Source organism: Anopheles coluzzii, chromosome 3 (genome assembly GCF_943734685.1).
Source record: "Anopheles coluzzii chromosome 3, AcolN3, whole genome shotgun sequence".
In the NCBI taxonomy this organism is placed as follows: domain Eukaryota; kingdom Metazoa; phylum Arthropoda; class Insecta; order Diptera; family Culicidae; genus Anopheles; species Anopheles coluzzii.
Genome location: NC_064671.1, coordinates 66,022,135 through 66,036,637, shown reverse-complemented (window position 1 = coordinate 66,036,637; position 14,503 = coordinate 66,022,135). Strand labels below are relative to the sequence as shown.

Here is a 14,503-nt window from a genome sequence, read left to right as displayed (position 1 = left end):
TTCTTTAGCTTAGCTATTAGCAGGTCTTGTGGTAGACTGTCAAAAGCGGCTTTAAAATCAGTATATATTGCATCCATTTGACGATTACATGCAATATTCGACATTAATGAAGACACAAAGTGCATTAGGTTGCTCGTGGTGGATCGTTTAGGCATAAATCCGTGTTGATGTTGCGTTATATAGTTCGTTACGCATGGAAGAATGGCAGTATGAACGAGTGACTCAAACACCTTAGCCATAGCACATAGAATGGACACACCACGATAATTTGAAGCGACTGAACGGTCACCTTTTTTAAAAATAGGACATATCCAAGCAATTTTCCAAACAGCTGGAAAGGTTCCCTCTTGAAAGGATCTCACATACAGGCGTTTAAGTATGGGAACAAACAAAGTGCTGAATTTTTTCAATATGCAAGCGGGTATGCCATCTGGACCCGGCGAAAAGCAATTTTTTAATTTTTTTAATGCTGAGTAAATGACCTCATCATCGATAGCCACTGTGTTGCAGGAAATTATATCACTTGGTACATATGCTAAGCCATCAGATAAGGATACTGGACTGGAGTCTGGGTCCACAAATACGCTAGAAAAATGTTTAGCAAATAACTCGCTGCAGCTGGAGGGCGTATCAGCCACTTCATCGCCAAGGGAAATTATGGAAGGGATGCCGATAGAGTTGCGACGATTATTAGCAAATCGCCAGAAAGATCGAGGGTCAGAGATAAAACTTAATTGGAGACGCATGATGTATAGTTTATAGCACGCTCTGTTGTAAATACGATATGCTGTGGAAGCATATTTGTATACCCGTTGGGCATGTTGAGAGCGAGTATGCATATATGCACGCTGTTTACGCTTCTTATCCGTTCGTAAAGCTTTTAAGGATCTGTTCGACCACGCAGGCTTAGGAGGAGGATTTAGGATGGGACAGCAAAGAGGGAAGGATGAAAGGATAACATGATTAAGTTGATTCACGGCATCGTCGATAGAAGGGGCTGATTCAATAAAATTAAGGTCCGAATTCAACATAAATTGCTCAAAAGCACCAAAGTTCATTTTACGAAAATCAAAACGTTTTACTCTAGGGTTAGAACGAGCGAACGGAACAGAAACAGAAGTTTGAATTGATATTGCTAATTCTAATGCCGGATGGTAATTGTCAGGATTAAGAAGCGGTGTGTTGGATTCAGAAATCTCTGAGCTGGCCGATTTAGCATTCTGGTTTACGAAAATAAGGTCCAGTTGGCGATCAAAAGCATTTTTCACTCCCGATATCTGTGACAATCCATTAAGCACCATTCCATCCGTTAGTTTCCATCCGTAAATATCTAGTGCTATCGAGTGTAATTAAAATTTCAAATAAATTTACTCATCAAAGTTATAAAAAATCACTAGGAACAAAATGTACATACTTTCTCGGGTTCACACTACAGGTCTATCTAATGTGATGATAAGATCAGTAAAACGAGAAGACATGTTGATTTTGTTTACAGAGTTTTAATAATCGTAAGTAACATCTGGTTGAAACACCTTTACTTAACAAAATCACCCAGTTTGTAGAAAAATATATATTAACATTAATGGGGAAATACTCAAACGAAGGAATTACATTACGTGTTATATCATCCACGTTAGATCTTTCAAGTTGTTCTACATCGTGATGTTTCGTGTGCTTTAGTTATTGATTTTCAAAATCCTCCTCTCAAGGTCCTCTCAGACTAACGCCATCCAAATTTCTGTAGTGCATCTTTTGCTAGAACCTTGATTTCTTAGGTTCGGATCCTTACGTTTGACAATAGATGAATGCATTCATGATATTTCAAGTCTTCATAAATAAACTAACTAGCTAACAGCTAACTAACAGCCGGGGTCGGTCTTGTGGTACGTCAGAAGAAGAAGAAGAAGAAGAAGTAGAAGAAGAAGAAGAAGAAGAAGAAGAAGAAGAAGAAGAAGAAGAAGAAGAAGAAGAAGAAGAAGAAGAAGAAGAAGAACTAGCAGTCATTGATGCTTAATTAGGCAGACCGTACTGATATGCTGGAGATATCAATTGTTTATCATAGTCCCACGATGTATGGTTTAACCTTCCGGAAAACACATTAAACAGTGCATTTTATATGGCTTCCAGTGGTACAGTCGTCAAATGGTACGACTTACTAACGTGACCGTCATGGGTTCAAGCCTCAAATGGACCGTCCCCCTGTCCCCCGACTATCCGGCTGCGTGGTGCTGAAATAGTCTCGAAAGCCTATATAGGCCGGGCATGTCTGCGACCAACAAGTAGAACTGCGTTTATTTTACACTTTTACTGCACTGCAAACGCCTGTTTCAAACCCATGTTCGAAAATCATCACGTGGAAACCGCGAACAGACAACACCCGACCATCGGTGCAACACTTCAACCCACCGGTAATAAACAGGTCCACCCGAACTGTCATCGCCAGCCATCAAATGTTTACGAACTTCCCCCACTCTCTTTCTCTCGCTCTGTCTCACTCGGGCAGTAGATTTTGCTCACCCATCAGTGCAACCAGAAGAATAATAAAGTTTCCGAATTTTCTAATCTAATCACCATTCGTATCCCCGTGTTCCGTGTGTGAAGCGACGGCCGTTGCCTATTTGTGTGTCTCCGTACCCGTACCCGTGACACAATCAAACACCAACAGTGCTCTAGTATGCTCGTGCACCGTGCGAGGAAAAAACACTTTGTCAAGGGAACCTAATATACAAGGCCTGCGTTTTTTCGTCCAAGAAGGAGAGAGGTTCTGGTGGTCTTTTGTGTCCTCTCCCCCCACCTCTTTGTGTCACCCACTCTTATGTGTTTTTGTGTTACGCGAAAATCGTGTGGTGAGCGCGTGCTGGTACGGCCGCTTTGTAAGTGCATTTAATGTGTGCGGGCTGAATCATCGTTTCGATACCCATTCCAAAGCCGCCAACACTGGCCACCGCTAAAGCCGGGCAGCAAACGTGAGCACGGTGAAGCAAAAGTGTTTTTCCTTCACCAACTCACCCCGCCTCCCACCGTCTTCGGCGCACATCTTACACGCACCACCAGCGGGGTTCTTATTCAATCGAAAGCTGTTACCCGCAAGAATCGTTGCGTCTCCCTGTCTCCGCCACCTGTGATTTGCAAGCGAGCGTGCGTGCGTGCGAGCCAACGGGAGTGAGTGAGACAGAGACAGGCAGCAGTGAAACCCCCCGTAAGAGAAAAAGAGAAGCATCACGAGCCTTTAAAGCAAAAAAGAAGGAAAGGGAAATTTGGTCTCTTGTGTTTTTTTTTAATCACAGCACCACGAAGAATACGTCCATTACCGAGAAAAAAAAATTGTACCGCAAAACAAAAGAGTCAAACCACACACACACGCCTTTTGCTGCTGGACATTTTAGCCTTAAAAAGTGTAACGCAACGGAAAACAGAGAACAAAACACACAAACACACGCAGGCAGAAAACAACAACACCGCATCAAAATGATTCCCAATAAAACGAACTGATATACGGCTGCTTGCAGCTCGTGCGGAAGAGGGAGTGTGTGAGAAGGGTGAGGTGTAGTCGAGCAGGAGAAGAGTGCTAAAGAGGAGGAGGAGAGCGAAAGAGAGAGAGCAAGCGGGCGGTGTGTGTTTTTGGTGTGTTTTGTTTTGATCGTTCGACGGGGTGCGTGTGTGTGTCTGTGGAGCGGTTTTTTCCCCTTCTTCGTTTTGTTCGGTGAGTTTGGTGTGACTGCTGTCCCCCCCGAAAATACCGGTGTCTCTTCTACTGCTGCTGCTGCTGTTGTGCGGTCAAATTCCAGTTTTGTGGCGTACGCCGCATCATCATCGACTTCCCCCCTTTGAACCTGTATTTTCTTGACGCGGCCGGAGGAGAGTCGCCGCCTATTTGGGTGACCGTGAAAAAGGGCTGATCCAAGCGTGCCGGCCCATCAGAAACGCACACACATACTGCCGCGAATTTGCTGCGTATTTGAAAGCGAGTGAGCGAGATCGAGCGATTCTGTGTGCGTTTCCAGACAGAGGCAAGGAGCGAAAGAGCGCGAGAGAGAAATACACGGGAAAACGTGTGCATCCGGCATCCGATACATGGCTAGTTCTATGAACAGCAGGAACCGCATTCGTCGTCGACTGGCTGCGATATCCTTTCTGTCCAACATCTCGCTGGACGGTACCCACCGGGACACGAAACTCGGCCCGCTGCACGGAGGCGGACTGGGAGGAGGAGGCGGAGGAGGAGGTGCTGGCACTTCACTGGCAGGAGGCAGAGCGGTACCAACGGCGGTCGGCGGTTGCCATACCAGTGCGGCACTAGCGCTGAACAACAATGATCTGGACGGGGGCGGCGGCGTCGGCGGCGTCAACGAGGAGCCGGGCGACGACGGGCTCGATGGGCCCGGGATGGGCCCGGGTACTGTGGCCGGCGTGAGCGGACCGGCGCAGCGGGCACGGGCCAGAACCGGAACGTTTAGCAAAAGCCCCGAACGGTACGCCGGCAAGCGGATCGACAGCGAGGGCAACATGGTGGTGAGCAACGGGTCCTCCGCCAAGGGGACGCCGCTCAAGGATCGGTAAGCAATGTTGATGTGGGGAGCTGGGTGAGGAGGAGGGGAGGGGGAATAATTTCCTGTAAAAAGGATTATTTTTCACACATTTATGTAGCTCAAAACTCAAAACAATGGTTTTTTGGACTCATCTCTTCAACCATTTTCATCTTTTGGTGCCGTGACTGGGATCAGTATTTTATATTGCTATCGTCATCACTAACATAACAACTTTGGAATCGATTTTAATGGAATGGTTTATTCATAAAACCGATTTTAACTCCATTTCTGGTGGTATTTTGGATCATATTTTGAATTTCTCCTTCGTTTTTTAATGGTTTTAAAATGAAAAGAGTCCCAAAAGAAGGAACGTAATCTAATATTATTTTATAATAGAGCAAGAAAATATTCACAGTGATTGGCAATTGGCCATCTGTTTGGAATATAAACTCCTTAAACACTAGTTTTCATACTTCTATCAAATTTCGTGCAACCGTTCATGTTAAGCAAAGCCACAGTGACCTTTTCCATCACTTATATTATATTGAATTTGGACGCTAAATCGAGTCACTGGAAGAAATAGAGCAAACAAAAGTTTTCTATGAACATGAGGCTAATTTCTCCTTTACAAGGCACAGGAAAATCAATACAAATAAGCACCCCAGAAGTTTTAGAACTCACTGGGGAGCTGTGGTCAATCAAAGAATGAGAGCAACACGATCGATCAGTTCCCAAACACTTATGAAAATGCTACTACAGTCGTTGTTATCAAATGTTGGCTCTTAGGCATAAATTTTTGACTCTAAAGCACTTATTTTTGTCTGTATCAAATGTGTCAAATGTATCAAATTTTGTCTGTAGTTATCAAATTTTGACTCTTGAAGGAATCATGAAAATTTTACGAGGTATTTGAGCAAATTTTTACCAATTGAAACTTTACATCACATGAACAATACAAAAACCGTGTAAATTAATTGTTTTTTGAGAAAAAATAATGATTTTTTTTTATTCTAAAGCCATTTTTTACACCTGAAAATACATGCCAGTATTTTTCACTCCTTCAAAACTTCCAAAATAGGCATAACAGTTGTTACATTTTAAATTCTATCTATGAAATTTTTCACTAGGTAATTAGTTAATTTCAATAATTTCGGAACACACAGCTTCATATTAAATTATATTAAATATTGTATATAAAGCGATTGACTCACAGTCCAACATTGATGCCTTAGAGATAAACATTGATACAATAATTACATACAATAATAGGTGATTTAGATTAAAAATTAAGTGGCAACGACTGTAAAATCAGAACTTGTCAAAATAGCGCATACAATTACATATATTTAAAAAAAGCAGCCCATCTTCTATAGCGGGATTTTTGTTTTAGAAAATGTCATCTAAAGAGTTTTTCGCTTTATTTCAGTGAACTCCTCGAATAGAATTTGACATTCTTAATATAATTACCTTCCCCCCAAAATGATTACATTACACAATCTTGACAACAACAAAAAAACCGCTGAAGGAACGTGAACCATCCACGCTCTAGTCACGTGAAGATCGTACGCCTCAAAATGCCGCCTCGCGGCTAACAACCGGGGAGAATCATGTTTCCCGTTCAAATAGAAACAGAAGCAGAGTAGCATTTTATGCTTGCTAATATTAAACTCGCCCATCGCGATCATTATTTAACCTTGAAGCACTATTTATATCGCGCGATATGGAAAAGAACGGAAGGGAAAGATATAGAAACGCACACACATATAAGAACACTCCCTTCGCTTTCGTCTTAGGCTGACTTGTCATCATCATCATCATCATTATTTTCTTCTTCTGATCGATAGCAGGCGACTTAGAATATTCCCGTTGCACTGCAAAAGTTAAAGACTTTTTGCCGTTTATTAGATTAACATAGGGCCATTGGGCCAAGAAAAACAGCCTCTGTCTCCTTATGTTTTGTTCGCTAATCTCTTGACCCTATTGCAAAATACCTGCGTGTATGTGTGTGTACCGAACACGAACAAAGAACATTGCGAAACAGGCAGACAGAGGAAGGGAAGAAAAAACAAAAACAAATCCTACCAAGCCCAACAAAAAACGCACACCATCTGCCGTTGGATGGCGAACTTGCTGCCTTCGTTCGTTTCGTGTTGGCAATTCTACACCGAAACCCGCTTGTCCACACAAACACACCCGACGAGTGCATCGGCGGCGGTTCTGGTGTGTTGTTATTGCTGGAAAAGGAAATGGAATGCGCTTTTGCTCCGGCCTCAGACGTAATACCGGCAAACCCAGCGCCACCACCCATTGGGCAAGCCTTTTTCTCTTGTGGCGTTTGGGTTCTTGCCGAGGGGAAGATAGGATTACATGATCCGATTGCGCATATGATGGTGGTGGTGGTTGTGTGTGGTGCGTTTCTTTTGCACAAGACGCACTCAGAGCAGCCAACCTGTTCCGCGTTCGTAAAGAAGCTAAAAATAGACTCCTTTTCCAAGCGCGGGTCCAATGCTGGAATGGGAATAAGTTTAAAGTATGTTTATCCGGTTTGTGGCCTTGGAAATGGGTATTATTTTAAAGGGTTTTTGTATTAATGATGTAACGCAAAAGGCGCTTAACGCAACAAGTTTGCGTTTTTTGAGGCGTAATTTACAAGAATTTCAATTATAATGTTGCTAAGATGAATACAGAAATACCAAAAAGATTGAACAAAATCACCTTGACGACTCGCTTATAGCCGAAATGTTCTTCTCCTCCAAAAACGCATTACTCCCAATTGATTACGTGACTTACAGCACGTCGTTTCCAGTCTACAAAGCACTAATCCCTGTTTTGTTTTCATTCGCTCTCTCTCTTTCTTTCTCTAATGCAGTGAAAATTGGAATCCAAACGATGGCCGGCTGAATCACACCGCGGACAAGCGATCGCGGGCTAACTCCGCTACGCAGCGGCCGACGGGCGCCAAGCGATCGCTGCTGATGAACACGAGTGCGGGCGCAATCGTGACCGGCGGAAACGGCACAACCGGTGGTGGTGGTGGATCGGACGATCCTAGCCACCGTCCCGTCGGCTGGCACACGAACAGCAGCACGGAAAGCTTGATCCAGGGCCGGCCGACCAAAACCGTCGTCATTAACGATCAGCAGCAGCTGCCGCACGGTGGTGGTGCTGGCGCCGGTGGCGTTGGTGCGTATCAGCGCGAGGTGCGCTACTACAACCAGATGGATCTGCGGCGCCACCCGGGCGGCTTTCAGGAGGATCGGATCGTGCTGCTGGCGAAGAAGGCACCGTGCCACATCTTCTCGGTGCTGCCGTACTGCAAGGGCAAAGCGTCCCGCTCGGAGCTGCGCCGTGAGCGCCGGCGCCATCCTTCCGGGGCGCGCCCACTATCCTCCATCACCGATGCACCGTTCGATGCGTTCCGGCTGCTCGGGATCGAGCGGGGCGGCGAGGTCGGGCAGGAGGTATCGTACGGGTATCTGCTGATCCCGTCGCGGGCCTACCACCGGGAGAAGAAGCACGCCAGCGCGGAAAAGTCGAACAAAAGTGCGTTCGAGATCACGAACTTTGCGTCGCTGGAGAATCATGCCGCGGCGCGGTACTATGACACGCTGAACCGGAACAGCGCGGCCAGCCCTTCGCAGGGCGGTGGTGGTGTTGCTGTCGCCTCGACCGGTACTGGGGCGGGCAGTGGTCCGTCCTCCGGGCTGCTGGACATCTCGAAGGAGTACGAGGATGGCTTCGCATCCATTACGGGGGTAAGGGAAAGGTGACGAAACAGAATGAATGGACAAATGGAAGGTTAACTCCCGCCTCTTCTTTCGCAGATCCAGTACTCGGCCAACATACTGGACGATCCGGAGCTGATCGCGGGCAAGCATCGGACGCTGCTGACGTTCACCTCGTACGTCACGTCCGTCATCGATTACGTGCGCCCGTCCGAGCTGAAGAAGGAGCTGAACGATCAGTTCCGCGAGCGGTTCCCACAGATACAGCTGACGCTCAGCAAACTCCGCAGGTACGGTAACAACAACAACAACAACAACTCGACCATTACAAAAAGAGGTGCTTTTTTGTGCTGATGCCACTGCTTACTGTGCTTGTGTGCCCAGTGGACGATGGGGTGGAATGAGAGAGAGATAAGAAATGGTGCTTCCTTGATGGACGCCATCATCACATGCCACCCCGCAGTTGTTGGTGCTTGGGTGGTGTGTGTATGTGTGTTTGAGTTGCTGTTTGTTTTGGTATTAGCTATCACAAAACAAACGGTACAGCTGGTGCTGATGGGTGCTGCTTCTGTTGCTTGTTGACAGACGACACCACATCCTCCCGTTGCCTTTGATTCGCGCCCTGAGGGTGACATTTCCTGTGAGTGTCCGATTGCCAGTGATCCCTCTCAGCTGCAATCCGGATGCTATGCCCTGTTCCGTTGGGGGGAGGGAAAAAGAGGGGAGCAAATGATCCCCCTTAAATCTGCCCTTATCAGCACATTCTTTACAGGCCTACCTCTGTTTCAAGTGGTAAGCCAGCCAGGGGAACAGCAACCGTTTTGAGATGTAAAATCGATTGTTTTATGAATTTCCTTACCAATTATTCAATTACGAAGCAATTTTGAGCATCTGAACATGATTTATTAGTGATGGGAGCTCGGAATCAGACCTACCTGATTCCGATTCCATGTTCGGAAACAATTCCGAAACCGATTGCGATTCCGGAGTCGATTTCCGATGCCGATTCCGGAGACGATTCCGGAGCCGATTCGGGAGCCGATTCTGGAGTCGACTACAGAGCCGATTCTGGGATCGGAATCAGCTCCGGAATCAGAAACAGTTCAGGAATCGGAATCGGCTCCAGAATTGGTTCCGGAATTTGCTCCAGATTTTGTTCTGGAATCGTCTCCGGAATCGATTCCGGAATCAGAATTAGTTTCGGAATCGGAATCGACCTTGGAATCGCAATTTGCTCTGGAAAAGGAATCAGGATTGACTCCAGACATTAAATTAGCTCCAGAATAAGAATTAGTTCTTGAATTCAAATAAGAAGTTTCAGAAGCGAAGTCAGTCCGGGAATATCCATGAGAACGGATCGTTTACAATTAAATATTGATTCTTTGTGGCTATAAATACGTAGCATCATTGGACCCGAACGCCTATTCTTATGGAGATGTTGAAACTGACTCCGATTTCGAAGCCGATTCTGATTTCGGAGCCAATTTCGATTCCGGAAGCAATTTTATAGCCTGTTCCGATTCCGAAACCGATTCCGGAATCGATTCCGGAAACTGATTCCGGACCTAATATCCGGAAACTGATTCCAGAAAACCGCGTTTTGCTAGTCGGAACCGATTCCTACGAAAATTTCATTTTTCCCGTGATTAATTTTTACCCAACAAATTGAATTTCAAAAGATTAATTTCATTAATTTTCTTATTACTGCATTGCGCAAGCCACACAAAAGCGCCTGAAGACGGACGTTTTATTGCTATAAGTTATTCATCCCTAACACCGGGTGCCATGCACACGTAAGATACAGTGGTAGTAGTACCGCCTTTTGCCTATCGTACGATGCTGTCGATATCTTATCGTGATGATGACGGCGAAGCAGACATAATGGAGCAGTTTGCTTGTTTCATCGCTCCTCCGCAACCCTATGGCCCGTCACGTGTGCAATCAAAACCGTTATTTAAAATACATTTGCAAAACTCTTTTTTTATTGTCCTGTCCGTATTATGACGACATTTGATGAACGGTTTCCTTGCCCTTCCCCGGGCCATCTGGCTGTGATGGGTTGTAGCTTATCAGCCACCACCAGGCTCAGCACAAGATGCCTTTTGCTTGGCCTTTTAAATGGGGCTTTGTGTTTGTTTCACGATTGTATTGTTGTAGTCGTCTTGTGTGTGTTTGTGGTTACACCTTAATCTTCTCTTATCAGCCGGAGCAGGGTAGGAGTAGGAGAAAGGTACACTTCTCGTCATCCAGACTGGTTTGCGAACGGGGTGAACAAGGCCATCGTTACCGTTTTGATTTGCTGCTGCTTTAATTACCCTTTGGGAGATGGATGTGGACAGAAGAAGATGATGGGGTGTAAATCATTTGATAATCATACTTTCTTCGTTAATCTTTTGTCTTCCTAGCAAGTGGCCCTTGTTGGGTGTCCGGGTGTTTTTGTACTCATTCATTTGTATGATTAAATTAAAATGTAAGAAAAAAACAGGAAAAACACGCTTTAAACTAGATTTTCAAGGGCAATCCGGGATGTTTTCATTGTGGATTTGTTGTTTAATTTAAAAAGACGCAGAAAAAACAATCTCCCTCCGAACAGCCGGCTGTTTGCGGCTGTGTCCGTTCAACGAACCGCCCCAAAAAGGGAACCAGTTGTAACCGGTGATAAGAAACGAAAAACCGAAACATGCAAATTTCTCGCGATAGACGCTGCACGCGAAGACCAGTGACCGTCCTTGAAATAGTTACGAATTTACGAAGCACAACGCCTGTGCTGAAATCGCCTTCAATGCCGGTCATCGACACACCGGCACATAATCAGCATAAAGATTAATCGCTTTTTTGTCTGTCCTCCTCCTCCCTTTTCTACTGGCAGCATTAAACGCGAGATGAAGCGCATCAACAAGCTGGACAACCGTATCGACTTCCTGACCATCTCGCAGGCGTACGTGTACTTCGAGAAGCTGATCCTATCGAAGCTGGTGAACAAGGAAAATCGGAAACTGTGCGCCGGCGCCTGTCTGCTGCTGAGCGCGAAGCTGAACGACATCAAGGGAGAGGCGCTGAAGAGTTTGATTGAGGTAAGGGTGGCTTAAATCCCTCATTTTTCCTATCTTTTTATTTAAATTTTTTTATCTTTCTCTATAAACACACACACTCTGGTAGAAAACGGAGAGTGTGTTTCGTCTGAACCGCAAGGAGCTGATCGCGTCGGAGTTTGCCGTGCTCGTCGCGCTCGAGTTCAGCCTGCACGTGTCGACGCAGGAGATCCATCCGCACTACCAGCGCCTGATCTACGAGTCCTAGGGGCCACGGGGGCCGACCTGGGTGGGGGCGAGGGCGGGGGGAGTGCGAGCGCCCCGCAACAACCCGGACCAGCCGCCGAACCATGTAACGCTGTGTCATATGCTGCAGGAGGCATTTATTGGGTGATTTTCTGTTTTTCCTTTTTCTTTCGTTTTGTTAAGGGGTGTTAATTTTGTTTTAGTTATTTTAAAGAGGTGTTTGTGTGTGTGGTGTCATCGTTTAAGGAGAGCGAGGAAAGAGCAAAAGAAGAGGAAAGGTGTTGCAAATTTTACGTTTTTATTAAACACAACAAAAGGCTGTTTATTACACAAGGGAGCGCGTTTCAATGGTGAAATAGTAGTATAGGAACGTTTTCAAAATTACAAACAAAACAAAAACACACACACACATAATACAAAACGTATTACATGCAGTTTAAAGCGCGTGCTTTAGAGTATGATACATTTAGTGGTGTGAATTAAAAACACCTCCAAACAGCAAGCAAATGTACTTTAAAAGTAATAATTTCACTGCAGATTATGATAAGAATTATTAACACAGAAACAAAAAAAAAACAAACTTAACAGGTCTCTCCCTCGCTTCTCGCTCTCGTTCGCTCCTTTCTCCTCCTAGAAGTAGCGTAACTACTCGTAGCTTAACCAGAGGGAATTACTGTACTTACGGCTAAGTGATCTTTCCACCGATGTACTTTAATCTCGATTTTTCAGTTTCAACGATTTTTTTCCATTATTTTATTTGCTCTTCCATGTTCATTTTTTTTGGGAGGAAAAAATACACTTTTTTGTTTGTTTCCACCCCTCGAAATGTTAAAAGGGACTCTCTTTCTCTCTCCCTCTCACTCTCCTCTTTATACCATATTAGGCGGGGCAATTATTAGCCTTCTTAAAGATGCTACCGGTACTGTGTAAAAAGCACCATTATCAAAAAAACAACACAAAAACAAGGTGATGGAAATCGGTTTATAAAACCTGGCTATAACTATTATTACTAAAAAAAGAAACAATTGATATATGTATGGATACGATCTACACGCTCAAGTACTTCAGATGGAATTACGTTACTTTTGTGTTAGTTTTTTTGCGTCTCGCAGTGTCTATTTTATTTTATTGCTTCGTTACACACATATTATAATCACTTATTTTATAAGTAATTTCGTTACGTTGAGTTTGAGTTTAAACAAAAAAAAAAAACAAAACAAGGAACCGACGGTTGGGAAGGGAGACACGCGTTGAAAATAAGACATCAAAGTAGGTGCGCAGGAGCGTGTTTTTGTGCTGTTCATTTTTCTATCTTCTTGTTGTCGTCAGCTCCGATAGTGAATAGTGTGATTGGGTATAAAAAAAACTTGCAAACCAAAAAAAGAACATTTCTGCACCACCATCCTTTTCCTATATATTACATTAATAAACGTGGTCTTGAACTTTAAACCGCTACCCCGATTTCCGGCTCAACTTTTGCATCCCGAACTGGCGCCACCCTTTGGCGTCATCACCTTCCCGAGATCCTTCAGCGAAACCGTGCCCGATCCGCGCTCTGCCGGCTGCGGCTGACTAGCGCACGGTTTCCACCCGACGAAGAAAATGATCTGGAACGTGGCCGACACGCCCTCCTCCTTGCGGGCGTACATGTCCCGGTAAATGGCGGCCGCCGCCATCAGCGTATCCCGCCCCACGTGCAGCGGTCGGTTGAACGCCGCATTGCTCTCCGCCATCCCCTGCAGGTCGAACATCAGCTCGTACATGGACGGATACCCGATCACCAGCTCGTCCGTGTCGATCGTGAGCATGGTGAAGCCGCCCCGGTTCAGCAGCATGCCCACGTCCCGGATCTGCGTGAAGGGGGAAACGTGCGGCGCGAGACCGCCCCTTCGCTCCTGCTCCGCCAGCTGCAGGGCCGACCGCAGCTCGTACAGCGTGTCCCCACCGAACATGGCCCCGATAAACACGCCGTCCGGTTTGAGGGCACGATTCACCGCCCGAAAGCAGGCCGGCAGATCGTTGATCCAGTGCATGCTCAGGCTGGACACGACCAGATCGAGCGAATCCGGCTCGAACGCGAACCGCTCCTCGTCCATCTCGCGCACGCTAAAGTCCAGCCCGGGCGAACCCTTGATTTGGGCCAGCATTGCCGGGCTGAGGTCGATGGCGGTTAGCTTCTGGACCGTTTCGCCCAGCACGTGGTTGGTGACGTACCCACGGCCGGCACCGAGATCGACCGCATTCGTAAACTGGCGCTTGATGTCGAAGATACGGTCGGCCAGCCGGTAGCCCACCTCCTCCTTGATGTAATCGTACAGCTCCACATCGTCACTGCGAGGTAAGGAAAAGGTTATTAAATGCTTCTGTTGTATCGGTTCTAACTCGTACCGTTTGGCAGCTCGTTCCCGTTGCAGACGTTTCACATTGCGATCGAAAATATTTACAACCGGCGTGCAGTAGGATCGATGGTGCAATGTCGCAGAACCGGCATTCCGGACCACATTTCCAACCAGTGGGAACATTTTACATAACCGCATACTAACACCGGGCGGTCGCATGGCGTGCCGGTTGCTTCGAGCAGTGAACTGTTTTGCTTAAACACAGTCCCTGAAGGTAAGGTAACAATTATTACACTATTTTATCTCATTTTACTTAACAATAAAAAGCGAAAAATTGGAAAAGGAGGTAGAATTGAGGGCCCTCCTTTCCGCGGTGATGTGTTGTTTGTGTTGCACAATTGTCAACAATCTGAAACCGCATGCACTGCGTGTTGTCCTAAGGTCAAATTAAATGGACATTGCAGGAGTAATAGTTTGGTAAATTTTAACAGTGTAATATGAATAACTTTATTTCATATTTTAATATATTTTAAAGTTCCCTAAAATTGCCAAAAACCAGAAAATAATTATCTCTTCATAAACAAACCTAAAGAACATTTCACTGTGCAGTGCTAGCAAATCGAGCACTTTCG

At 45.6% G+C, this 14,503-nt stretch overlaps 2 protein-coding genes across 2 annotated transcripts; one reads left to right on the top strand and one right to left on the bottom strand.

The window, feature by feature from the left end:
• The first annotated feature begins 2,482 nt into the window (after positions 1–2,482).
• LOC120955158 (CDK5 and ABL1 enzyme substrate 1) lies at positions 2,483–12,981 on the top strand. The gene is made up of 5 exons (XM_040375717.2): positions 2,483–4,556; positions 7,399–8,284; positions 8,354–8,544; positions 11,124–11,328; positions 11,414–12,981. The coding sequence occupies exons 1-5, from the start codon at positions 4,075–4,077 to the stop codon at positions 11,552–11,554; spliced, it is 1,905 nt and encodes a 634-aa protein (XP_040231651.2). The 5' UTR covers positions 2,483–4,074; the 3' UTR covers positions 11,555–12,981.
• LOC120955159 (arginine-hydroxylase NDUFAF5, mitochondrial) lies at positions 12,836–14,290 on the bottom strand. The gene is made up of 2 exons (XM_040375718.2): positions 13,921–14,290; positions 12,836–13,863 (listed from the first exon to the last, which is right to left on the bottom strand). Exons 1-2 carry the CDS (start codon positions 14,088–14,090, stop codon positions 13,002–13,004), a joined length of 1,032 nt encoding a protein of 343 aa, XP_040231652.2. The 5' UTR covers positions 14,091–14,290; the 3' UTR covers positions 12,836–13,001.
• Positions 14,291–14,503: the final 213 nt, after the last annotated feature.